The sequence below is a fragment of the Lampetra planeri genome, chromosome 7 (assembly GCF_965212315.1).
Source record: "Lampetra planeri chromosome 7, kcLamPlan1.2.h2, whole genome shotgun sequence".
Taxonomy (NCBI): domain Eukaryota; kingdom Metazoa; phylum Chordata; class Hyperoartia; order Petromyzontiformes; family Petromyzontidae; genus Lampetra; species Lampetra planeri.
Window position 1 is genome coordinate 2,467,575 of NC_136113.1, and position 26,830 is coordinate 2,494,404.

Genomic DNA, 26,830 nt, shown 5'->3' on the forward strand with positions numbered 1-26,830 from the left:
ATTGGTAGTGGTGTTGTGTTTGGTAGTGTTGTGATTGGTAGTGGTGTTGTGATTGGTAGTGGTGTTGTGATTGGTAGTGGTGCTGTGATTGGTAGTGGTGTTGTGGTTGGTAGTGGTGTTGTGTTTGGTAGTGGTGTTGTGATTGGTAGTGGTGCTGTGATTGGTAGTGGTGTTGTGATTGGTAGTGGTGTTGTGGTTGGTAGTGGTGTTGTGTTTGGTAGTGGTGTTGTGATTGGTAGTGGTGCTGTGATTGGTAGTGGTGTTGTGATTGGTAGTGGTGTTGTGTTTGGTAGTGGTGTTGTGATTGGTAGTGGTGCTGTGATTGGTAGTGGTGTTGTGATTGGTAGTGGTGTTGTGTTTGGTAGTGGTGTTGTGATTCGTAGTGGGGTTGTGTTTGGTAGTGGTGTTGTGTTTGGTAGTGGTGTTGTGTTTGGTAGTGGTGTTGTGATTGGTAGTGGTGTTGTGTTTGGTAGTGGTGTTATTATTGGTAGTGGTGTTGTGATTCGTAGTGGGGTTGTGTTTGGTAGTGGTGTTGTGTTTGGTAGTGGTGTTGTGTTTGGTAGTGGTGTTGTGATTGGTAGTGGTGTTGTGATTGGTAGTGGTGTTGTGTTTGGTAGTGGTGTTGTGTTTGGTAGTGGTGTTGTGATTGGTAGTGGTGTTGTGTTTGGTAGTGGTGTTATTATTGGTAGTGGTGTTGTGATTCGTAGTGGGGTTGTGTTTGGTAGTGGTGGTGTTATTGGTAGTGGTGTTGTGTTTGGTAGTGGTGTTATTATTGGTAGTGGTGTTGCGATTGGTAGTGTTGTTGTGATTCGTAGTGGTGTTGTGTTTGGTAGTGGTGTTGTTTTTTGTAGTGGTGTTGTGATTGGTAGTGGTGTTGTGATTGGCAGTGTGTTGTGATTGGTAGTGGTGTTGTGTTTGGTAGTGGTGTTGTGATTGGTAGTGGTGTTGTGATTGGTAGTGGTGTTGTGTTTGGTAGTGGTGTTGTGATTGGTAGTGGTGTTGTGTTTGGTAGTGGTGTTGTGTTTGGTAGTGGTGTTATTATTGGTAGTGGTGTTGTGATTCGTAGTGGGGTTGTGTTTGGTAGTGGTGTTGTGATTGGTAGTGGTGTTGTGTTTGGTAGTGGTGTTGTGTTTGGTAGTGGTGTTATTATTGGTAGTGGTGTTGTGATTCGTAGTGGGGTTGTGTTTGGTAGTGGTGTTGTGTTTGGTAGTGGTGTTGTGATTGGTAGTGGTGTTGTGTTTGGTAGTGGTGTTGTGATTGGTAGTGGTGTTGTGATTGGTAGTGGTGTTGTGTTTGGTAGTGTTGTGATTGGTAGTGGTGTTGTGTTTGGTAGTGGTGTTGTGATTGGTAGTGGTGTTGTGATTGGTAGTGGTGCTGTGATTGGTAGTGGTGTTGTGATTGGTAGTGGTGTTGTGTTTGGTAGTGTTGTGATTGGTAGTGGTGTTGTGTTTGGTAGTGGTGTTGTGATTGGTAGTGGTGTTGTGATTGGTAGTGGTGCTGTGATTGGTAGTGGTGTTGTGTTTGGTAGTGGTGTTGTGATTGGTAGTGGTGTTGTGATTGGCAGTGGTGTTGTGATTGGTAGTGGTGTTGTGATTGGTAGTGGTGTTGTGATTGGTAGTGTTGTTGTGATTCGTAGTGGTGTTGTGTTTGGTAGTGGTGTTGTGATTGGTAGTGGTGTTGTGTTTGGTAGTGTTGTGATTGGTAGTGGTGTTGTGATTGGTAGTGGTGTTGTGATTGGTAGTGGTGCTGTGATTGGTAGTGGTGTTGTGGTTGGTAGTGGTGTTGTGTTTGGTAGTGGTGTTGTGATTGGTAGTGGTGCTGTGATTGGTAGTGGTGTTGTGATTGGTAGTGGTGTTGTGGTTGGTAGTGGTGTTGTGTTTGGTAGTGGTGTTGTGATTGGTAGTGGTGCTGTGATTGGTAGTGGTGTTGTGATTGGTAGTGGTGTTGTGTTTGGTAGTGGTGTTGTGATTGGTAGTGGTGCTGTGATTGGTAGTGGTGTTGTGATTGGTAGTGGTGTTGTGTTTGGTAGTGGTGTTGTGATTCGTAGTGGGGTTGTGTTTGGTAGTGGTGTTGTGTTTGGTAGTGGTGTTGTGTTTGGTAGTGGTGTTGTGATTGGTAGTGGTGTTGTGTTTGGTAGTGGTGTTATTATTGGTAGTGGTGTTGTGATTCGTAGTGGGGTTGTGTTTGGTAGTGGTGTTGTGTTTGGTAGTGGTGTTGTGTTTGGTAGTGGTGTTGTGATTGGTAGTGGTGTTGTGATTGGTAGTGGTGTTGTGTTTGGTAGTGGTGTTGTGATTGGTAGTGGTGTTGTGATTGGTAGTGGTGTTGTGTTTGGTAGTGGTGGTGTGTTTGGTAGTGGTGTTGTGATTGGTAGTGGTATTGTGATTGGTAGTGGTGTTATTGGTAGTGGTGTTGTGATTGGTAGTGGTGTTGTGTTTGGTAGTGGTGTTGCGATTGGTAGTGTTGTTGTGATTCGTAGTGGTGTTGTGATTCGTAGTGGTGTTGTGATTAGTAACGATATTGTGGCTGGTTGCACTTTTTAAACTGGTGATGATACCGGAGGAGAGATGACTCAACTCATAATTGTGTGAATTAATAAACTGAGCTCTGCCGCATTATGATTGTTTTCTCAATGCATCACGAGCAGACTCATAACAATCTCCAGTCGTAGGTGTAAAGTAGTGTTGGGGAACAGGGAGAGGGGTGGTGTTGTGTGTTTTTGTCTGTTGGCTGTGTATCTGCTCAGTGTGTGGGACATTGGTGTGTACGTCGCTGTTACATCGGCTCTCTGTCTGCACCGCCGTGGGACGACATTGTGTGTTTATGAGTATGCATTGGCTGCGTGCGCAGTGTGGGGAAAGATGGTGTGTATTTTTCCGTCGGTGCGGCTCGACGACTTACATTGTACGGGGTGGCGGTGTGTGCTCGCAAATGGGTGCGCTGGGTACCGCAGTGACTGTGAGCGGGGCGCGAGGGCATTATTCTACCCCTCATTGTTTCCCGGACTTGAGCATTGTTACATGACCGACAACATCATGACCGTTACAGCCACCGCCGCGCCGCGCCGCGCGTGTGTCCCGATATTTTTAGAACGCCTTCACCACATGACGGGTTTTAGTGTGACGCATGTTATAGCGTTACACGGAAAGTGCTCGCAGCGTCCAGAAAATTTGCAAGGGGATTCCGCCGCCGTTGCGCGCTCATTCATCATTGTTATCTAAAGTACCTGCTTTGACAGTGGCGGTGAGAGTATCGGGTGGGTGGGTGGGGGGGTCACGCCGCGGAGTGCGCGCGTTTTGCCGCTCCGGCCTCCTCGAGGTGAACTGTCGCAGCCTGCAGCCCCCCCGTCGCCCTGGCTCGGTGCCGAACGGGTGCCGTCTGCAGCTCCATGCGTTCCGATAAAACCTCACAAAGCGCGCGCGCGCACGCACACACATGCGCGCGCCGGGGAGCGGATAAAGGGATGCGACGCGCACTCCTTCGGACATGCCCGTGGAAAAATTTGACAATGGCTTTGTGACTTTTATGATGACTTCACTGCTCCCTGCCTCACAGCGTCAGCTGCGTATTGCGCTATAAAATACATCAGTGGGAATATCAGTCACAGGGTTATTTTAGCATGCTTGAAGAGTAAATGGGGTTCGCGTGCATAAAATAAATTTTATATCCCAAAAGGCCTTTATGCGTACATTTGTATTCGGAAGAATATTTCTTTATAGTTTGGGGATATATTAATATTGCTTTATATTGCTATAACTACTGTTATTAATTTCATGTAAAATAATGTTTAAAACAAACATAGTTTTTATTTATTAAATGCGTACATACTTTGCCAGAATTAAAATAGAGCGTAAACTTTCGTCACGTTTGTGTATAGATGAGTGCGCATCACACATTTGTTTGTTTTGGGATGTCTGGCGCATGATGTTTCGCCGGCGTGTGTCATTAAGCAGAGCCCTTCAAGGGCGGCGGTAGAGGCCGCGTGGTTGTGGCATTAATAGCCAGAATTTTGCGCATTCCAATTTCGACACGGTCAGTGACGGGAAGGTCACCGTGAACTCGAACAGCGTCAGCGCAAGGGTCACGGGGCGGCTTGTTGGCTCTCGCACGGCTGGGAGTGACAGAGAGCCACGGCGGTTGTGCTCACGGGGTCACGGCTCTCCTAAAGGGGCGACGCATGGTAGACACTGAGAGTTTGAGAGGTCGAGCGAGCGAGCGAGCTGGGTGAACGGCGACCGGGAAGCGACCGTTGAGTTTACGTGCCGGAGACTCGAAGCCGAGCGCCTGCGCCTTGGCCGCCTCCGGCAGCGGCGAGAGTGAGCGCACAATTGGTGGTGGGAAGTGATCGCGAGCCGTGGGGGATGTGCAGCGAGGCAGGCCTTGTGACCCCCACGGCGCGGCTGGATGTTTTGAAGCACGCGGCTGTGGGCGAGGGAGATGAGGCATGGGGGCTGCTGGGGGGGGGGGATTTGTGTTTTAGCCATGTGGATTTAGGATTGATTGTCTGGTTATCTGAGTGACGGTACAGTAAATACTTCCACCAGAGATCCGGAATGTGCAGTCGCACCAGCTGGCTACTAGGCCTATTTATAGCTTCCACTGGTCCGAACCAGAGCAGGTGGTTATTATAACCATGATAACTGCAATGTAGACAGAGCTTTGTGTGTTTTTATCGATGCTCTGATCCGGACAAAATTCAGTAAAACACTTTTTACCAGAAGGTGCTGCACTGAGAGTTGCTGTAGGTCAGCACTCTTAGCCAGGCGAACTGTGAGCCAGGGAAATGATGTGACACAGGCAGCCAGGGAGGGGGGCTTATCTCCAGCCAGACGAGTCGCGAACAACCAAGCGTTGACGTCTGATTTATGACATATTTATCTAGGGATAATGACACACGGTAGCGGGCTGCAGAGCCGGTTCATCCAATTTTCTACCTCCAATGGCTTTCCAAGTGGAGGCATTTTCCTTCTTCCACAGTTTGATGAGCATCAAATAAATTTCGCCATAATCACAGAGCAGTTAGGCCGACAGCGCCGGGGCTTTGTTTAAATCTAAAGTGCTATATTCCATGGTTGGTGGGTCCCCTCCGAGGCGGCCAGCAGGGTGTACTGTGGCAGCACAGCGGGCTGCGGCTGCCCTCCGCCCTCCCCATCACTCTCCCCCGGCCTCTATCTCACACAAGCGCGCTCGGGCCTCCCCATCGCTCTCCATCGTTGCCCCCCCCTGCTTCCCCCCACCCACCCATCTTACTCGCCACTCTTTCCCTTGCGCATCGCCCCTTTCCCGGTGTCCCACGACTCCGCCGGCGCTTCTCTTCGCGCTCCTCGCTGTCGGCACGGCGAGTGGCCGGGGGGGTAATTAGCCGAATATAAATGCGGCGAGCTGGGAGGGAAGGGGACGGACGGCAGGGACTCTCGCTGCTGATTAGTGCCGTCCGCAATTAGCTTATCTTTTCCATTAATTCCTATTAAATGGATAGTCCAGTTATATATACAATAAACGTGCAAATATTTTACTAAAATATTCGGAACTTTTTTTTCGGTGGAAAATCAAAATGCCAGGATAATCTACTGTTCTGGCAAATATTTTTTGTAAACATCTTTAAATTATTTTGCAAAAACGAACCCACGAGCTTAACACGTTAACCTTAAACAATGCGAATCGAACCCCAATGAAGCTTGGAGAACTGGATGGAGTCCAAGAGAACTCGCAAACAAACACGTTGCGAGAGAGAAACGCAGAATATCAGTGGAGCTCATCTTCCGCGAAACGCATTGTCCACCCTAAATTGCATCCACACAAACCATGGCAGATGCACAAATCGGAAATTAAAAACTCTCCAGTGGTGGTGCGACCGTGATCATCGAGAACAGAGACCTACGACGTACACCGACGCGATTCCCGATCCACAAAATACGAATGAGACATCACGGCGGTGATACACTCCAGCTTGACCATCTGAATGTGAAATTGTAGTTGTGGCTCTGCGTCTACATCAGCAGCCGTACAAAAGAAAGAAGAGGCAAACACGTAAACCCCTTGTTTATCCAGAATTTAGTCCAATAAAAATGACGAAAGTTACATATTATATATTTGTAGTTATTTAATCTAGGGCTATGTAGACGTCTTGAGGCAGCAGTTGTGCATTGCGTTACGCATGTGGCTACGAGAACGCCTATTTAAGGGGGGTGTTTGCGATGTAACGATGTTCATCGTGGCAACAACGAGACCGCGCGTGTCGTTTGGTTTGACGCAGGACGAGGATATTCCGCCGTAAAGAATACAAATTCACGCGCCGGGCTTAAACGATCGTCTATTCACGATGGCTTCGTCTAATAGATGCCGATGCATATCGGGACCATCAGCGGGTGTCGTGAAGAAATTAAAGAGTTAAAACTCGTTTCGTAGTCGCATGCATTTTTTTTACGCACTGCTTCAAATTGGCGTCGCTTGGCGCGATTCGGTACTGTTTCGGTATTGTTTTGAAACAAATGCATTGCCCCTGCCTTACTGCATTGTTTCGCAGCGAACAACAATTGCAAACTTACCGTACGTCAGCAAAAAATGTTGACTTTTTCACAGGAATTGTGTAAAATAAATTCCCCCGCAGCAGTACGCACACACGGGAAAAATTTACGAATGACAAACACATTCCATGTAAGCACAATTATACCGGGCGTATATTGTGCACGTCTTAATACTTTCATTATGCTCAGCTGACAATTGTTCTACGCGAGTGGGGCAGTCGAGCACGTTCATTGAAAGCCAACCTATACTCTATCACCCCTGGTCTTATTTCAGAGTTTTGCGCTGTGGGAGCTCTTAATTTCACAGAGTGCTGATGAGACTCATGCACCCCGTCTCGCCCAGAGCGGACCAAGGGGGCACGCGTTTGTGACCCCGAAGCCACACACACACACACGCGCGCGCGCGCACACGCACACAAAGACACACACATCTCCCGTGTAGCCTTGAACAGACTGTTGGGGGAAAGTGCTGTCAAGGTGCACCTATGAAGGCCAGCACTGAAAAGGAGGAGGTGGGCGTCCAGCCTGACACCCGGCCGCCCATGTCTCTCCAAAGATGATTGTTAGACATCACACCGGGTACTCATTGGAGGCTGAGTCTACCTAGGTAAAGCCCGAGACTGGTTTCAACTATTTGTCACTGAGCTGGAAATTCAGATCGCCGGGATCATAGCGCAGTGCGCTCACCACTGCTCCACCGCTCGCCCACGCACACAAAGATCCCCCATTTCGCCTTAACAGACTGCAGGGGCAAGTGCTGGTAGCGAGCACCTATGAAGGCCGGCACGGCACACGAGGGGGTGGGTGGCCAACACCACGCCCGGCCGCCTTTGTCTCCCTAGTGACGATGTTTACACATCGCACCAGGTACTCATTTAAGGCTGAGTCGACCTAGGGGAGGCCCGGGACCGGTTCAGATAATCGTCACTGATGTTGGCCGTGAGCGGGAATCTAACCCGGGTCTCCAGTTTCATAGCGCAGCGCGCTAACCGCTACACTACCGCTCCACACGCACACGTACACACACACACGTGCGCACTTGCGCACGCACACAGCGTAGCGGCGTTCGAGCCAGAGCAAGTTTGTAGCAAAAACAAACTGCAGCGAGTGAAGCGGCGGCCGATGGACGCGCGTCTGTGGTGGGAGTGTCCCCGTTGCGACGATCTGCTCGCTGTCGCATTGCCTGCCCGCCTAGAACATCACTGTCTGTCGCACCGCACCAGGGGATCGCTGTGTCATCGAATATTTTATGCAAAATATTACACGCATGAGTAAAATGTACGAGATGTTTGCGCTTAGATAGTATAATGCCGTGCTGATTAAATAAGTCTAGTGTTGGTAGGGGCAGTCACGCAAAACAAAAATAAATACTAAATGCATTCACACACTTACAATAGCAAAGCGGAGTACAAGGGGAGTAAATTAACACAAGGAGGTAAATGTAACGATCAATCTTGTTGCAGAATGAAAGGGACGGTCACGCACGTGCTGCCAGTGACACTGCCACGCACACATACGTACGATGCGAAATCAGTTCAACATACATACACACATACATAAAATACAATGCGGATTTATGTAGCATGTACATGCATCTCGATTCGCTGTACACACGGAGGCGCACATACATATTGTCACGTGTACATCCACAAGCACGCTTATATACAAATAAGCATCTCCATTCACGTGCGTGCACGTGCATCCGTCTGCACGTACACGAAGCATGCGCGCATACATACGTATACCATGCTTACAAATGTACAGAGACACACACATAGATATTTGTGATAACGTAATTTGCACTTTTAAAAACACGCGTAAAACGTACAACTACGTAAAGATCCAAACACTCGGGAAAGTTTTGACTTTTAAATTATAGTTTGCACGGGAAGGATATCGGCTATAATCATGATAATTTCAAACTTGCAATTAATCGCTCAGCATCTCAAGGTTAGAGCAAAACATTTAAAACATCCACGTGTATTTTTTTAGGCTGCTCTACGTCCGCCTCTTGGTGTGATATATTGAAGTGGGTGCCACGGGGCAGCTTCTTTTTGCTCGAGAGCCTGGGCGTTTGCACATCGGTATTTACGGAGCAGATGTAAGGGGTGTTGTCGGGAAGATGATGGCTGAGCATTAGGAGAAAGACACGTTGCGGAGAAGGCGAACTGAAAAAACAGCGTCAATGTCAGATTCCAGGGCCAAGTGCGTCGGAGCAGGCCTTGCGCATTGCCATTCTGCTCCACATTGGGCTCACCGTGCCAGCTCATTCCACTGTTTATGAGCGCAGTGTCTTCACAGCCACAACGAAATAATGAACTGTATTGGCTGAATGTTGTGATCATAATATGATGGTAAAGGAAGGCCAGCAACGTTAAAATTACAATTCTTTTTTGCGCAGCAGAAAGGTCATGTCCAGTTCATTCCCGACCCAAAAAAACAGGCCGGGAATGAATGAATGACTGACACAGTTGAATGGAACAACTTGTGTTCTGCATGGACACCTGGACTATCGGTGCTTGATCTGTCTGGAGGACTCAAGAGAAGTGGCGCTGGGAGACACCAAACAATAATTCAGCGGCACAGCTTTGGATGGCATCACTGGGCAGGTGGCAGGCTGGCATCCATCTATCTTGTGGCCAGGACAGAACCTGCTGGACATTTGTAGGGTGTGCACCACAGTTTTTTTTGGCTTTCGTTAGTCTGTCTGTGCTGCTGTAGATGTACACAGTGAACGTTTGTCTATGTATATGCCATATGTCTTCACTTCATATGCACAAGACAAAGATCCCCCGTATAGATTTAGCAGACTTTTAGGGCAAGTGCTGTTAGCGAGCACCTATGAAGGCCGGCACGGCACACGAGGGTGTGGGTGGCCAGCATCACACCCGGCCGCCTTTGTATCCCCTGTGGCGATGTTTAAATACTGCACCAGGTACTCATTTGAGGCTGAGTCGACCTAGGGGAGGCCCAGCACCGTTTCAGATAATCGTGGTCAGGTCCGTAGCGCAGTGCGCTAACCGCTAGACTACTGCTCCCCACCTGTGCATATGCACACACAGACACACATGCACTGTGTATGTAGTGAATATGTACTCCGTGTTCAGACAAGCACTCATTGTGTGCACATGCAGTAGAGACACGCCGTTTGCATTAAGTTGACTTGCTGAGATTCCAGCGGTCGGCGTGCACAGTATCATTAGAGTTGCAGTCATTCACCTTTCCGAGGGAAACACTTTTCTGTTCCAATGTTTTATTTGACCACTGAGGACATAATGTATGGACTGTGAGTACGTATTTACAGAAGTATATGTGCAAACGTTTCTCCAAGCTTCACACCTTTGAATTGAAAAGAAGAAAAAATCCTATAAAATTCAGTTGTATATTTCTTTGATTTCTGAATTTTGTTTCCCTTTATACTTTAAAACTTCCCAAATAAAAGTACATCCACGTGCATCCTGAGCAATTGGGATGAACAGCTGACACTTAGCAGTCTAAAGAAGTAGATTTTAACCACAAGCTATGTTTTTATAAAAGTTTAATTGTCGTGATATAATAGGACATTAACGGTAATCCATTGCTATGTGGGACAAACATCTGAGATAATGTTGATTTATAATAGCCTTACAAAGGGCGAGGGTTGGGAATAGGTTTGTAAATGATGTATGCATAATACATGGCTCATAATGAATCACTTTAATGCCAGCAAAATGTTACAATGTGGACATGTTTAATTTGGGTGGAAAAACCACATTATGTCTTCGATGAAGTTTGAACCTGCCACTCCAGCATTACAGTTATTATTGTTTAAAAGATTAGTTCTAGGAACACATATATGTTTTAGAAAAAAACACGTTTTAATTGGATTCGATTAAAAAAAAAAGAATGAAAATAACTCCTAATAGTAAAAGGGCAACATTATTACAATTTCAACAGCAGGCAGTGTTGTACAGGCATGCAGGTTAGTCGTGGCAGTAGTAATAGTGGTGGTGTTGGTAGTGTTACTCATAATAATTCATAAAGGTTTTTGGGTTAGATTGTGTAAGTGTAAATGTGTCGTAACCCTCCACCACCCGACACAGCCAGTAAGGTTTGTCACGTAAACAACGCGCCAATTAGTTACTATTTTAGCCCACCGGTGTGTTGGAGAGTAAATCCACAACATTTACAGTGTTACTCAGTGGTAGTGTTCGTGCTGATAGTGGCCGTGGTGGTAGTTGTGGTGGTTGTATTGGTAGTAGTGATGTGGTTGGTCATGGTGTGTTTAAAACTGCTTTCTGTATTTAGTTTGCTGTCCTTGCCGCACCTCCGATTAGCACGGTTGGCTACGTACGGTGCGAAAGAAGTTCAACATACATACATACATACGAGGGTGGTGTTGTTATTGGCAGTTGTGTTAGTGGTGGGAGTCTCGGTATTGGAAATTATAATGTTGCAGTTGTGTTTCTGGTAGTTTTGGTCGTGTCAGTGTTGTTAGTGGAAACCTACTCTGTCGCCACCTTCATTGCTCTCAAATGAAGTGGTCTTACTAGCCATTCAGCCCCTCTTGATGTCAATGCCCTCTGCCTCAGCTAGGAATCATCACTTCTTGACACTGGGGCCCAAGGAGAAACAGACTCTACTCCAAGTCCAACAGTACCAACATTGTCCAAAGTACTCCCAACCCAAAAGCTCACTACCATGAATATCACCCAGTTCTCTCAACTCTACCATACGTTTTTTTACTATCTTATCGTATATATGTATATAGTGCCTTTGTCCCAGGCGCTAAACAATGATAGTATAATTGTGCATTCGATGATAGTGGATAACATGGAGATTGGGGTTATTAAAAGTGGCTGTGTAGCTATAGTGACAGAAAGAAGGACAGATAGGAGTGGTTAAGGAGAGGTTGGGGTCGTGGTAGTGATAGGGGCTGAGGTACGCTCACATCTACTTCCTGTCACCAAATATGCCCACCACCCCAAGCTTTCTACCCACTCTCCATATTACCATCTCCTATGTTGGAATCGCTATGCCTGTCTCAACAACCCCATCACCATGAGGCCTACTGCACAAACGTGCCAGCCACCCTTTTGTTAATTTTATACTGCTGAATGTCGTTTCTTGTTGACGGTATTCCTGCAGGAGGGCACCATAGACATAGTTGGTCTCACTGGGACTTGACACACGCACACCCTCTGAGCTGCACTCACTCTGAGTTGTTCCTCCCTGGCTGCCATCTCTACAGGTGCACTCACTCCCCTGGCTGGCGTGGTGAAATTGGATGTCATCCCTAAACCAATCTGTAAATTCCATACCATAAATTCCCCCAAATGTCACCTCTTTTGAGGGTCTCTCCCCTCACCTTCTGACCCCCTCCCCTCACCTTGTGACCCCTTCCCGTCACCTTGTGACCCCCTCTAACACGAGAGTCTCTGTCGTCCACCGATCACCGAATCCAAACTCCAACTTTTCAGATCTGACCTCGACGTCAGGTCTCTCCTCCCCTCCACTCACCATTGCTGGTGATTTGAGTCTCCAGTCCCGTGAAATTCATTAATCCCTCCCAGCTGATCTCATTTTAACAACTCAGCCCAGCCCCATGGCCACAGTCGTCTCCAACACACAAGTCCATCACTCTCACCACCATTTTACCTTTTACTTATTGTGACCACCACCTTACAAACGTATCTTTTACCTCTCAAGGCCACCTCTTTCCAGATCACCAACGTTAATTGCACCTCACCAGACACCCATCTCCTTCAATTCTCGGCTTCCACATTCAGCCTTTTTATCCCAGCTTCAGTATCCCCCATGATCTATCTCCTGTAAAGACCTGTACATCTTACAGAACCTCCTCGACCCTCTGATACTCAACCGCCCTTCGTAAGCAAACATTCATTGATTCTAGGCTTGAGAGACAGTGTAAGAAATCTGGCCTTGAAATCCGTTATCAGGTCTGGAAGACATCAAATCATCTCAGTTGGCTTTGACAAGGTCCAAATCAGACTTATGATCGAAAAGGGTGCTGGAAACCCCTAAATACCTCTTCAGCACTCCCTCCTGCATCACCAAAACCCAGATTTCACTTCTTCTCCTTCAGTTGCTAACAACTCTCCTCTAATTCTTCTGCTATGGTAAAACCATCAAGAGTTGCATTGTGGTATCTGACTCTGCTTCTATTAGTCCCCAGTCACCTTCCCTTGACATTCCTCAGTCCATCACCATAAGCAGCGTCACTACAATCATGTCCAACCTACAAATCTCCATCCTTTGCTTCACAAATTCGTCCCTCACTGTGTAGCCTCGCTGTGTGTAAATCGCCAGCTGCGTTCAAGGCTTCAGTCTCCTCCAGTACCGTTCCCCAAGCCTTCAAGACTGCTGCTGTCAAGAAGAATCCAAACTGTCCCAACATGCCTGCAGATGTCCTTCCTATCTCAAATCTCTTTTATATCAGAAAAGCTCGAATAGGTGTTATCTTCTCGCATGTCCCCAAACGCCTCTCCCTTCGTGATCTCCACGATTCAGTACAATCTGGTTTCTGCCAAGGCCATTCTTTTGAAACTGCTTTCCTTCATGTGGTAAATGGCCTTCTCTCTTCAGACCATAGCTCACTCTCATTCCAAGTTCTGTTAAACCTTCCTATTGCCATGGACGCCATAGACAACTCCAACGTTATTGACCAACTCCATAACAATTGATCGTGTCTCTGGCACTCTCATGCTCTGGTTAATTTCTTACCTATCAAACTGCTTTTTCCACTTACACACGAGGACTGTAGTGTTGGTGGTGGTAGCGGTAGTTAGTAGTGGTAGTGGTGGTGTTAGTGGAAGATATAGCACTAGCGTCACCAACACAGAAAGGCCACAGCCTGGGCCGCTGGTCCGGGGCGCTGGGGTGCCCGTAGCGCTGGGCAAGACGCCCTCACTCCACGAGCTGACGGCACCGCTGGGCTGATCTCATGCGTGCTCGGGGTGTCCGCTCGCTCCGCAGGCGCCACGGCGGTTGTGCCGTGCCGGGTCCCAGCTGATTGGCCGCACCCTACACCATGAATCACCACTGACGCTAATAGTTTCCCGTGCTGGTTAAGGGGTGCTGCGTTAGGTGTACAACATGACATCTTCACAATTCTGCGGTGCACTTAAGCTCGGCCCCACGCTCACACCCTTTTCCCCTCCAGCCAATATCCTTAATGAGGCCAGTAATTAATTGGTGTCCTCAAATCTCCTGATTACTGACATGGAAGGCAGGGCTGCAGGATTAACCCCATTCTCCCTATCCACTAAGTCAACAGACAGCAACCAATTCCACAATAAATGACTTCGCTGCAGTACGTAGCACCACAAACTGGTAATGTCTGTCGTCCTTTGCTCCCACTCTCAAAGCCTAATTACCCGTGTGCGCCGAGCACCGTGTGCTCGTGGGAGGCAGCGCACACTCCCTTTAGCAGGAGCCTGCCGCACGTTGTGCCGAACAAGCGGTGCTTGTGGCGGCGGCGGCGCACAGACGGTCAGGAACCCTGCGCTCAGATCAGATTCACGGGCCGTGCCTGTTCGCCAGTTACGTCTCGGAGCAAACGCAATGCACACCCTCTTGAACTCTTCAGATGTATAAGTGCATCATCTTTATCGAACAATAAAGATATTTAATAAATAGGCCACTTGGTTTAAATGTTGCTGAACGTATATTATTCTTCCTTTGGGTCATTTTAATTTCCTTGTATTTTCACGACGATACATCATGCCGTATTGACTGTGGAGTGACTGATGCTGACGGCTTTTGCCTTTCAAGAAAGTCCCAAGATTTATGGTAATTTATCGCTCTTGTATCCCTTGTCCCCCGTGCCGCCCCCGCCTGTCCTCTCTATTGACGTCGTTCCCAGGCTCCTAAGCAGGATGTCAGCCAAAGATCGCCGCATCGATTCCAACGGGGGCTCATACATCAAGACGGAGCCGTCGAGCCCCAGCTCCATGCTGGATGGCATCTCCAGCAGCCACCACAGCCCCGGTGGCTCCTCCGACGGCAGCGGCAGCTACTCCACCGCCGGCAGCATCAACGGCCACCACCATCATCACCACCACAATCACCACAACCACCACCACCACCACAACCACCACGGCCTGGACTCGCCCCCCGTGGGCTTCCACGGCATGCCCAACGCGGCGGTGCCGCGCCGGCGCTACGAGGACTGCTCGGCTGGAGTGGGGGGTGGAGGCCCCCCACAGCTCACGGATGACCCCACGGCCAAATGCGAGTACATGCTCAACGCCATGCCCAAGCGCCTGTGCCTGGTGTGCGGGGACGTGGCATCCGGCTACCACTACGGCGTTGCCTCGTGCGAGGCCTGTAAGGCCTTCTTCAAGCGCACAATCCAAGGTACGGGCCTTTCTCCAGCGTTCTTCGACTTCCATGGCCTCAGAATAGTTTTCTCTCGCGAAACGGGACTCCGCCTAGTTTGCACGCCTCTTCTGTGACTTGGCCTTCGTGCGGTAAAAGCACCGATTTGCTCCACTGCTGACAGCCCCACGCATTTGCATGCGCTCTTCACAAACCGCGTGTGGCCCACATTGTGCAGGATGAGTACGGTGGAAGTGGTCATGCCAGAGATCTCTGGGCAAGGGCTCCTGCAGCTGGTGGCTCCGCAGTCAGAGTTCAAAATGCAGAGAGAACCTGGAGTCCCCTTTTGAACCCATACAGATTTTGCTAATAATCGCAAACCGCTTTATGTTTACGCGCATGCACCTTTCGTGTCCGGTGGTCCAGAATGATATAAATTCTTGTCTCTCATAGCAGCTGCTTTATTCACGCGCATGTCGCGTTTTTATAAAGTGACCCGAAGCATTGCCATCCACCTGGATACATTACCCAGCCGAGAGTCCCTTCAGGGAACCCCCATGCCTTCTCAGATGTCTGCACTGGGTGTACTCCTTCTCAATGTGCCAAAGCAAGTTTTGCTTAGATGGAACAAAGGGTTATTGAACTAATTATGGGCGTTCTTGCAGTTTATCGGGAGTGTTGTGCGTTAGATTTGCGTGTGTCATTCAGTGTGTGCCGGTTGCCCACTGTTGTGTCAATGCAAACATACGCTTTTTTGTGTCATCTGATATTGCGTGTCTGGCTGTGCGCACGTGTGTGTGTGTGTGTCGGCACGCGTGGGTGTTCCGTGCGTGGGTATGTATATGCATGTGCGTGTGTGTTTGCTGAGTTGAGAAAGAGACAAAGGAGCACAAAAATAAGAACACATTATTTCAAAAGGGCTGTACTCCTCTGTGTCACCGAGTGAAATATTTGGGTCTAATTTTAAATGCGCTCTTGTCCGGAACAGCCACAGTCCTGCGTGGTAATTACGTAAGTGCTCGACGGCGCGGTAATTGGATACTGGAATTACATTCTAAATGCAAAAATTACTTGGAATTAAAGAAGAGATGAAATCAGAACGGACAACAAAATCACACGTTTCACTTCAGTAATGCTGAAGAATCCGAGTTTTTCTCTCTGCATTTGCATTTGAATTGGAGTGGAGTGGCCCGGGATCAAGTGAGGGGTTTTTCCTGTCTCTGCGCGTCGGCGCAGCGAGGGCTGATTAAGTTCTGACGCCTGAGGTTGTCCACTCGGCAAATTATCGACAGTGGTTTGCTTTCTGCTTCTCTGCTTTTTCCGATGCCTGGCTTCGACCGACCGTGTTTTGTCAATATCAATCAGTGTTTACTAAGTGTGATTAACTCTGAAATATTTCATCTCGGCTTGCATCCCCAGGGGCCAGAGTGCTAATTACGCTAATACGCATGTGGTTCAATGATCTGTAAAGGTTTCTTGGCTGCTTCTGATCCAGTGTGAGGATGATGCAGCAAGGCCCCTTGTGTGCCCTGTCTTGTCTAATGAGTGGCAATACCACCCGGACAACTTCACTCAATCTCATCCACACGTATCACTCTTCTCTCTCTCTCTCATCCACACGGATCGCTATTCACTCACTCTTATCTCCATGGATCACTCTTCACTCACTCTAATCCACGTGGATCACGCTTCTCTCTCTTTCTCTCATCCACATGGGTCATATTTCACTCTCACTCATCCGGCATGAACTACACTCGTCACAGGCTGTCACGTTTAACATCTATATGAAGAATTTGAAGAGTCCCATTCATAATGAGTGATGTCGTTCCTCTTTGAGAAGTAAATTTCACCACATTATGATTGAACCCAAGTAAATTTTAGTGTCAATTAAGATTAGCATTAAGCACATTTTAGAGGATTATGACCAAATCACCGTGGATGCAGTTGAACTCGTCAAATCTCAGAGATTGAGCATGTCTGAGACTGGGTGGTGCTTGGATGGACGACCACCATGCATGGCAGGTTGTTGTAGGATTATATGCTATGTGGTGGGCAGCAGAGGGCAGAAAAATCAATGGTTGAACTTTCCTTCTCTGTATCACTGCTGTGCTCCCCTATCTTCACCAACACTAAGCAGCATGGTGGAGTACGGTCGAATAACCCCAACAATTGGCGTGGCTTGGGGAGACCCTCATCCAGCAGCAGATGGACCAGGGTGTCTTCATGTTCGTATTTTTAAATGGTTGGTCTGGATGCTGTGTGTGGAAGCGTGCTGTCAGCCCGTCCAGGATCCGCCGACGCTATGAATCGCCCCTCACCGCAGTCAACTCGAGCGCTGGCACATCTTGCCGGGTCTAATGTTCTTGTCTCCTGCGTTCGCTTTGTGTTGCCACATCGGTGTCGCCGCTGCCGCCGTCGCCGCCGCTACTATCCACCGCTGCCCCCGCGCGCAGGGAGCATCGAGTACAGCTGCCCGGCCACCAACGAGTGCGAGATCACCAAGCGGCGCCGCAAGTCGTGCCAGGCGTGCCGCTTCATGAAGTGCCTCAAGGTGGGCATGCTCAAGGAAGGTGAGTGGCCAACGGCACGCGCGTGTGTGTGTGTGGCGCATGCACGCATTTTCACGACCGGGGTCATTCATCATCTCGACACGAGCGGTGCATCTCCGTCACCTGAGTGCGCATCCTCCCCACAGTGGCGAGCGAGGCCACGAATCCAATTTCGTCGACCGGTGCCTCTCGGCACGTGCCGTTGACAGCGCCACGTGCTCGTTTTGCGGCCGTGCTCACCGGCGTACGCGGCGATGGAGACTTCAACTCCTGAGCCGCTTTGTGCCAGCAAGCCCCACGCTCTCCGAGCGTCATTATTCGGGCTTCACGGCCGTGAGTTATTCGTGGAGTGTCGTGAGGGTACGAGGAAGCATCGCCCACAATATTTAATTCGCACTTCTTGGGCCAACCGTCGTGCCTTCTGGTCGAGAAGGGGGTGGTCGTTCTATGGTTGTTTCCAAGAGGAGGCTTGGGGGGGGGGGGTAGCGGGGATGGCCCATGGGGCGGTGGTCTGACTAGAGGAGCCCGGGGGAGCTGTCTGTAATCGCAGCGATCGCGCTCGTCGCAGGGGAGCGGGGTCCACGCTCTGAATGACACACATGCGAATGGGAGGTGGAGGGAGGAGAGGGCCCGGCTTCGGATTATCAAGTGCCAGCAAAGTTGACGTGCCTGCGTCTGTCGTCTATCTCAGCAGGATACAACACTGTGGGTGCAATGATGGCAAACAAATAGAATAACGCCGCCCCGGATAAATCAGCGTTCCACCGGCGTCAACTACCGCCACCTAAAGCCGTGTTGTCGATGCGTGCGCTGTGGGAGCAGCACTTGTTACGGGACCTTTTTCTAAATTAAGCCGGCGCTTGCGCAATGTTTATATATATTTAAAAAAGTATTGTTCGTCTAAATGAACTAATGCATTAGCAAAAATTGGCTGCGCAATGAAACCTTGAACAGTTATACAATTTCCCATTTGTATAGCAGAGTATCATTAGAGAGACGGAAAAAGGCAAGGGCGATGATGTGTAAAGAGCTTGTTAATTTGCAGTGTAATACAACCTATTAATCATTATTCATGTGAGAGACGGCCCGGCGAGGAGGGGAGTCCAACTGAATGCAGCAACGCAGTGCCTCGATGCCCGAATAATAAAGGAGAGTAACTGGCGCTGGTAATTTGTGTTTTAGTGTTACAGATGACCTCGTCGTCCATCATTTTTACTGATATACTGGGCTCTTCCCCGACTTCATTTTCTAAATGTGTCTAAATGCACATTTACTCTTCCTTTATGAATGTTATCTAATACCGAGAACGTACTCAGCCTTATTAATGCCGGGCATGCCGGACACACAAGACGCAAGCGGTGCCGGTTGCATCTCCGGGCATTTGCATGCAAGCCCTGTCGATTTGAAGCTCCTTCTGTTTAATTGGATTCACCCCTCTCGAGGGTCGTTTGTCATTCCCGGCCGCGTCTGCGCGTGTTTTATTGTGTGCGCCGGGTTTTTAAAATTTTTATTTGGATCTGGACATTCCGCCCGTCATGCGCGCGACATGCCAGCGAGCGGGCGCCCTCAGCTCCCCCGGCACAGAGAGAGGGGGAGAGGCTCAACAGGGTGACGCTCCGAGGCCTCAGAGCTCACACTCCACCCTGACTCCACCCTCACTCCACCCTCACTCACTCCACCTTCACACTCCACCCTCACACTCCACCCCTCACTCCACCCTCACTCCACCCTGACTCCACCCTCACTCCACCCTCACTCCACCCTCACTCCACCCCTCACTCCACCCTCACACTCCACCCCTCACTCCACTCACACTCCACCCTCACACTCCACCTTCACACTCCACCCTGCACCACACGGCAGTTTGCTCTCTCCCGAACACGGTCCCATCGCGCAGGGCGTATGCCTGCGCTGCGCGCTCTGTGCTGCTGCTAATGTTGCTGTAAATAAGGGCTCCGGATCAATGACGACCGTCATCACTGGCAAATGCGCGGACTTGAAAACCATATTTGTCACGATGAAGTCTGCGTGATTTACAACGATCCAAACTCCGCACGCACAAATGGATTGCGCGGCGCCGCCCAGTTGTTTATGGTACTTGTGTTTGATGGGCGTTGCGCTTGTGGGAATAAAAACCTCGCCTGCCGTTTCTCCACCGCTGTTGGGGGGGTGGGGTGGGAAGAAAAAAACCCGCAGATGAAACTCCGGTAAACGCAGGAGGAGCGGCGCCCTCACCGTCCTCTTCGTAGGTCCTGACGTGTGCGGACACTTGACGAGGCGTTTGTCACAGGAGGGTAATGAGGCCACGATGCTGAACTGAGTCGCGGGTGCCACGCCGTCATCATCAGCGCGAGCGCCTTGCGGGGGGGGGGGGGGGCAGTCCCTCCGGCACAAAACAAGATGCAAGTCCCCTGCTGAACAACGGGCCACTGAGAGAGAGAGACGAAGGGGGGTGGTGGCGTTTGTGCTGTGAATGGTGATACTTTAGATTCTCAAATGCATCGCATCACTTACCCAATATCGATAGAGGAATGTTAAGAAATTAAACGCGGTCGTTCATTGAGAGATGACCTGCACGTGCGATTGGTGCCCACGGGAGAGGCGGAGTCTCTTCTGTCGGTGCAAGTGCCGTAGGTGACGTACGCTTATCTGTTTGTCCATCCGAAGCATCGTAATCGTCGTCATGAGCACTGATCAATCCACTGCTGGATGAAGGCCTGCCCCCTGTCCCCGCCTCCCCCCTCCCAAGCTGTCATCATCTCTCATGGTCTTGCAATTCAGCAATCCATCTTGGCACTTACATGTCAGCTGATTTCTGCACTCTGTCTCTGCAGTGGACATCATCTCCGGCGTGTTCCCTCCTTTAGTTGCTGCTATGTCGCGAGTCTCGACTGCCAGCCTTCATCTCTCCTCGCCTTGCATGCTGCCCTCACTCACTTACATTTCTTAGCAGTCAATACAATGTCTCCAACCTGCGTGCATTCTCCCAAGCATCCGTTCCTCTTCCTGTCCTCCAGTGTCACTCCGTGCATTCACATCTCCACGCTTCTTTGTTTACGTTCAATCTGTCGTTCCGTTTTCTTTGTCAGTGTCCATGTTTCTGATCCATAAGTCACAGTGGGTGATGTGCACTGATTAAACGTGGTCTTCTTTAGGTAAATTGCGACGTTGATTTCTATCATTAGGTTCAGTTTTCCCACAGCACCGCAAACATTTTGTCGTCTGCCTCTTTATTTAAACACTGTTTTATCTCGGTTCACGTTCAATAACCGTCCGAGCTATACATACTCTATGGTGTTTTCCATTTGTCTTCCTTCTACGTTCATGTGTAATTGTTTGGCAACCCAGTAAACATCCCAACATCGGGCCAATATTGCCACGTGCTGGAAACCGTTGGCCCACAAGTTGGCCCAGCGTTCACCCAGTTTCGTGTTTTCTGGGGAGATTGTTGTAAGTGACTTTAGCCCGTTTATCGTTCTCTATAATTCCGAGTAAATTTTTTTCTGGATAATATGAAGACTGTTATCCGGCTAATCCGACATGGTTCATGTTTTCTCCATTCATAATGATGCCTTTACTTCTCAGGTCTAATTATCACAAAACATTATATTGTTCCTGTGAATAGCCTTCCTCTGTTTGTCTGACTCAACTTTGTAATATGTACTCTGTTATTTTTTTTTTATGTAATCTCAGTTTAGAGGTTCCATTTTTGATGATTTTTTTCATCATTTCATACGTTTATTTTATTTAGGCCCCTGATTTGTTAGTGGTCGGATGATTGCATCAATTTTAAATGCGATTTCATAATCCGCAGAGGCCCTGCGTAATGTCCATTGATAGTCCTTTAATCTTTTCCAGGATCTGGTGGATAGTATTTATGTGATCGATGTAAGAGAATCATTTCTTCAACTCTGCTTGCTCAAGTGGCCGGTCGGCCTCTAAATTTTATTTTATTCTATTCCCAATGATCACCGTGAACAATTTATATACGCGCGATAAGAGGCACCTAATGGGTCTTCAATTCCTCCAGTCGATTTTATCAGCTTTATTGAATAGAAGAATGATTGAGGTATCATTCCAAGATTGAGGTGTTTAATTTCTGTGTAAACGTTTAGTAAATATATCCGCTAACTTTGGCACAACAACCAGTCTTGCTTATTTGATAATGTTCACAGTTTATAGCTGATGGTCCAGGAATATTCAAATTTTTCCATCGTGTGAAGGGCAAGTGTTTACTTCTTTAGGTATCTGGAATTTTACCCCTTCATCAAAGCCATGGTTTCAATGCAGGGATAAACGATGTTTTTGCTATAGATCTCTGCATACAATTTCAATCACGGGTTATGGTTCCAACTCTTTATCTGAGGAATGTCATTTGGGAATTGTCAATCGACACCCTCACTTCTGCCGCATTCGTTGTTTTCTATGACATCCATCTTCAACCATTGTCGTGCTGCGTTCTCCGATTTTAAATGTATTACCCATTTCAAATGGTCGGCACCAAATTTGACCTTAATGAAACATTTTTTCAAATAATAAAATGAAGAGAAAAAGTAGACTCGATCCCCAGTCTCAATGTCGTGGATGGCCCGTGGTGGCTTGGAGATGGAAAATCTGCTTAAATTACTCATTATTGGGAGAGGACCGTGCACTGCGATAAGTGGCCCTGTCCTTTAAAGGTGTAAGAGCAAATGCGGCTCCCTGGAAACGCGGCAGCCGCCTGTGACCTTCATTTCTGTCCCTGTTGGCACGGCAGCGCCTCGGTGTCACAAAGCGCCACTGCGATAAGCGAGCCAGGGACGCGCGGCGTGCAAATCCGCACTTGCGTCACGAAGCTCTGGTGGAGCGTATGTGGCAGAGCTCTCGGACGCGCGGTCGAGGTTGTTGCCGCGTATTTGTGCGGCGCGGTGTCCGACGTTTAGCACACCGCGCGCCGGGGGGCTTCTTCAGTTCGGTGCCTGAAGAAGCTTCCGGCACGCGGGTGTGTGAAACGGGCGTCGCGCCGAACAGCACGCGGCACGCAACACAAGAACCACGTCGGACGGCGTTACAGCACAACTGCAAACACCTGCGTGCTACAAGTTTGTTTTCAAGTAAATTGTTCACTGATCAGTGCACCAGGCAAAGTGATAGCGGTCAAAAAGTTTTGATAGCGGAGGTAGAAACCGAGTTATGCCAGTCCAACGTTAGTCATGTTCTCAGTCAACCACGTAATAATACATCAATTGATGTCAGGGGTGAACATATTGAAGAGAAAAGTGATAAAGCGCTGGCCTTGTGCGCACGGTGTTCGTCGAAACCTCTCGAGTGGTTTTCATTCCACGTACGAGCGTGGGTGCAGCGTGGACATAACTGCGCAGTGTAATCATATGTGCAGGATGGATATCATTGCGTGTAATGCATTAACGCGTGCGCAGCATAAATATGATTGCGTGTAGTGTATGCACATGTGTGTGCTGCATGGTGCTGGCCACCCACCACCTCGTGTGCCATGCCGGCCTTCATAGTTGCTTTCTAACAGCCCTTGCCCCAAAAGCCGGTGAAGGCTATAGGGGGTGATCTTTGTCTGTCTTTGTGCAGCGTGGACAGGAAGAGGCACTCATCTGTAGCGCCAGTAAATCTGAGCCCTAAAAAGATAACGGGCAGCAGGGTAACCCCTTCCCCACAGCTGCCCCCACCCCCACCCCACAAAGACAAAGATCCCCCGTATAGCCTGAACAGACTGTTGGGGCAAGTGCTGTTAGCGAGCACCTATGAAGGCCGGCACAGCACACGAGCGAGTGGGTGGCCAGCGCCACGCCCGGCCACCTCTGTCTCGCTAGCTGCGATGTTTACACACCGCACGAAGTACTCATTTGAGGCTGAGCCGACCTAGGGGAGACCCAGAACCGGTTCAGATAATCGTCACCAGCGTTGGCCATGAGCGGGAATCGAACTCGGGTCTGTCGGCAGGTGCAGCGCGCCACGCTAACCGCTCCACACCCGCCGACCTACAAAGACAAAGACACAGACACCCACGTGCGCGAACGAACGAGTGCCCCTCTCAGTAGCGGACTGCGCGCGTGCAGACATTAAAGCTGCACTCCAAGCCCTCTCCTCGTCGCCAGCTGCGCGCGTCTCTGTGGGTGGGAGGGGTGGAAAAGAGGGGTGGCCATGCCCCCCTGCATGACCTGAGCACCCCGATGAAGGCCTGTCACTCGGCGTGTTCTCAGTTGGGGTTTTTTCTCTTCACAGCAATGTTTTAATTATCGGGTATTTTTACTCCGCATACCTCATGCACCAAGATGATTCAGATATTGATCAAATAAATGCTTCCTGAATAAATGCAGTGTCAGGACCTTCATATTTGTTACACTTTTCTCCTGGGACTGCATAGACAATTACATGCTTGGGGGTTGGGGGTCTTGGTGGATGGAGCGGGAGAGAAGGTGGGGGGGGGGAGATGGGACATTGCTGGATCGTTGGGCTGCTCCCTTAAGCAGAAATCAGTGTTTTCTCAATTTCCCTCACTCCCAGCTCCCTCCGTCCCTATCTCCCATCCCCCCCTTCCTCCCTATATCCCATCCCTCACTATCTCCCTATCTCCCATCCCTCCCTTCCTCCCTACCCCCCTCCCTCCCTTCCACCCTATCTCCCTCCCTCACTATCTCCCTACCCCCCTCCCCCCCTTCCTTCCTATCTCCCATCCCTCCCTTCCTCCCTACCCCCCTCCCTCCCTTCCACCCTGTCTCCCTCCCTCACTATCTCCCTCCCTATCTCCCCCCCTCACTATCTCCCTATCTCCCTCCCTATCTCCCTACCCTTTCCCTTCCTCCCTACCCCCCTCCCTTTCTCCCTACCCCCTCCCTATTTCCCCCCCTTCTACCCTATCTCCCATCCCTCCCTTCCACCCTATCTCCCTCCCTCCTTATCTCCCTACCCCCTTCCTTCCTCCCTATCTCTCTTCCTCCCTATCTCCCTCCCTATCTCCCTCCATTCCTTCCTCCCTATATCCCTTCTCCCCTATCTCCCTCCCGCCCTCCCTCCACCCGTCTCTCCCTGGAGACGCTCCCTCCTTTACTTTTGGCCACACCACCCCCCTATCCAGAATGCCCGTCTGGAAAATCCTGAGGTTTAATTTTTTATTCCTCCGGTGGATGAGCCCCTGTGGTATGCAGATGGTATTGATTCGGCAGTTTGATTTGGGTAGCGTAATCGTCGGTAGGTGTGGTGAGAGAAAGTAGGCGGAGGAGCTTGAGTGGCAGTTAGAAATTGCTTGCACTCAGCAGGCTGCTGTGCAATGAGGAATGCATCCCTATCTGTCAAGCTACTGTCAGCAATGTCAGCGTAGAATCTCATCATTTGTTTGGCAGGGATGGTCTTTTTTTTCCTTCTGCTTCTTCTTCTTCCGCGAAAGACTGGATGCAACATCTTTGTCAAAATAAAAAACCACACAAACCTTCCCGGCTTCAAGTTCTCTCGCCCATCAAATGCGGACAAATGCTGCGCTGGCGGCAGGGCTCGTGCCGCGCACGAGCCTCGACGAGTCGGCGTTGCGCTGTTGAGCCACCGCCGCCGCTGCTCCACTTGGTGTAATAAACGCTTCGAGTCAAAAGCCACAGTGGTTGTTTCCCTCGCTCCGGTGAGTGCAGGGGGCCCGTGCTCATCTCTCAATCACAGCCCCACGGGGCACTGGTGGAAACTCCACGTTCCTGTGGTGGGGTTGGGGGGGCCTGCGAGTCACTTCAAAATGCAGCCACTGTTGAATTCTACACAAAGTGGTCTCAAGTTGTATTGACACCTCTAGGGATGAGTGGCTGAGCTGGCTCCTGACCACGATTTGAACTCGAAACCTTCCAATTGGGTACTGCGTATTCTTAGCACCACGTGACCGAATATGACGATGATGATAAATAATAATGGTAATAATTCACTGGTGCGCAAACACACGGCGTGAGTTTTACATCCGAGTGCCATGTTAAAATATCTCTGCAAATATTTCCGGTGCTAAAGTCAACAAAGATGCAGTAGGCAGGGAGGGTGGATTGAGCCCACAGTCGCCGTCGCAGAAATGACACCTCATTCTTCCCCACGTGCATTATATCACCAAGAAAAAAAACGAAAGTTAACGCAGCTCTGCGCGCCTGGGGGTGCGCGAGTTTTTTTTGGCGTATGCACCATATATGGCGCTTGTGTATAAACACCCTTGCCCGCTCGCTATTTGTTTAGTGGACGGACACCTCGGGAGGGTGCCGTGGCGAGTTTGCATCTTGCTCGACAGCTTTTGAAGGCTACCATTGAATGGCCGCGTGGAGGGATTGCGCTGAAAGGTGCTGTCATCTCAAATCCTTCCAGATTGCTTCTCCCCTCATCTGTCAAATAGGTGTCACAGCCAGCCAGCCGGAATTAACAAATAAAAAAGCAACGTATTACATGAAACATAACAGTGGAATTAGCCAGGTATTGACCGGCCTGTCCATCTGACAGCTTTTATTCCCTTTGTTTCCGTCAGGTTTTATGATTTAGGCGAAAGCTCGGCCTCCCTAAGCTGTAACTCAGTGAGGCGGAGCGGGCGCTTTGTGTGTGCGCTCCGCCTTCTGTCTTCGCTCGTGCGCACAACCGCTCTCCACTTTAATTATCGCAGACTCTATCACGGCCCTCATTTATTTGGTGCCCGTGTTTACGAGTGAGTGAGCGCGCAGGTTTTTGCCGAGCCCCCGATTCAGTTTGCCCGCTCGCTCGCCGTCAGGAGGCCTCCGTTTGCTCTCCCTGGGGTGACGCAGCTCGTCACCGCTGTTAACTGTAATTAATTTGGATTTATTACAGCCGCCTCCAAACAAAAAAAGAAAAGGAGCACAAATGAACCTGTTCCCCCGTTAATGCATGTTAACTAGTTTCATTACTCCTCTGAACCCGTCGCGCATTTCCCGTTTGCACGGCTGTCTGCCTAATGGATGTCATACTCTTGCCAGCGGTAAATTTGTCGCTAAGAGAGGCACCGGCAGCTGGCAGACGACAGGGACATGCGCGTGTGAGCGGGCGCGTGCGCGCGTGTGTCCTCACGCACGCGCGCGCGTGTGCGTGCAAGGGTGTGCGTGCTGGAAGTGTGAGACCGGAGTGGGATGTGGGTGGCTGATGTGGGGGAGGATCTCGTGGGACTGGGGAAGTGTACCCAACCTCACTTATCTTGTCAGAACCAGGCACGACTGCTCGAGCTGCGGCGGCGCTACTGCCGCCCGGGTTAAATGACGGCGTCCCGAGTGACGGGTTCAGCTCTGACCCCGGTCGCGGGGAGGGAGGTCTCCCGCCGAGGGTCCCTCTCGGCGCGTCACACCTTGGGGAGCGCCGGCTTTGGCAGTCGGCGCTGGCTGCTTGCCCTCGTTTGCGCCCAGGGATGATCGCTCGGGCTGTGTCAGCCACAGATGAGGCGGCGATCTCACCTCCATGATGACCCTCACG

General features: G+C 49.8%; 1 protein-coding gene across 3 annotated transcripts in view; it reads left to right on the top strand.

Annotated features, from left to right (window-relative positions):
* ESRRG (estrogen related receptor gamma) overlaps positions 1-26,830 on the top strand; it is a 138,729-nt gene that overhangs the window by 83,880 nt on the left and 28,019 nt on the right. For all 3 annotated transcript variants that reach the window (XM_078595942.1, XM_078595943.1, XM_078595941.1), the window contains 2 exons: positions 14,389-14,882; positions 17,297-17,413. In XM_078595942.1, coding sequence (XP_078452068.1) covers positions 14,402-14,882; positions 17,297-17,413 — 598 coding nt within the window. In that variant the 5' untranslated portion in view covers positions 14,389-14,401. The remainder of the gene's footprint in view (positions 1-14,388; positions 14,883-17,296; positions 17,414-26,830) is intronic.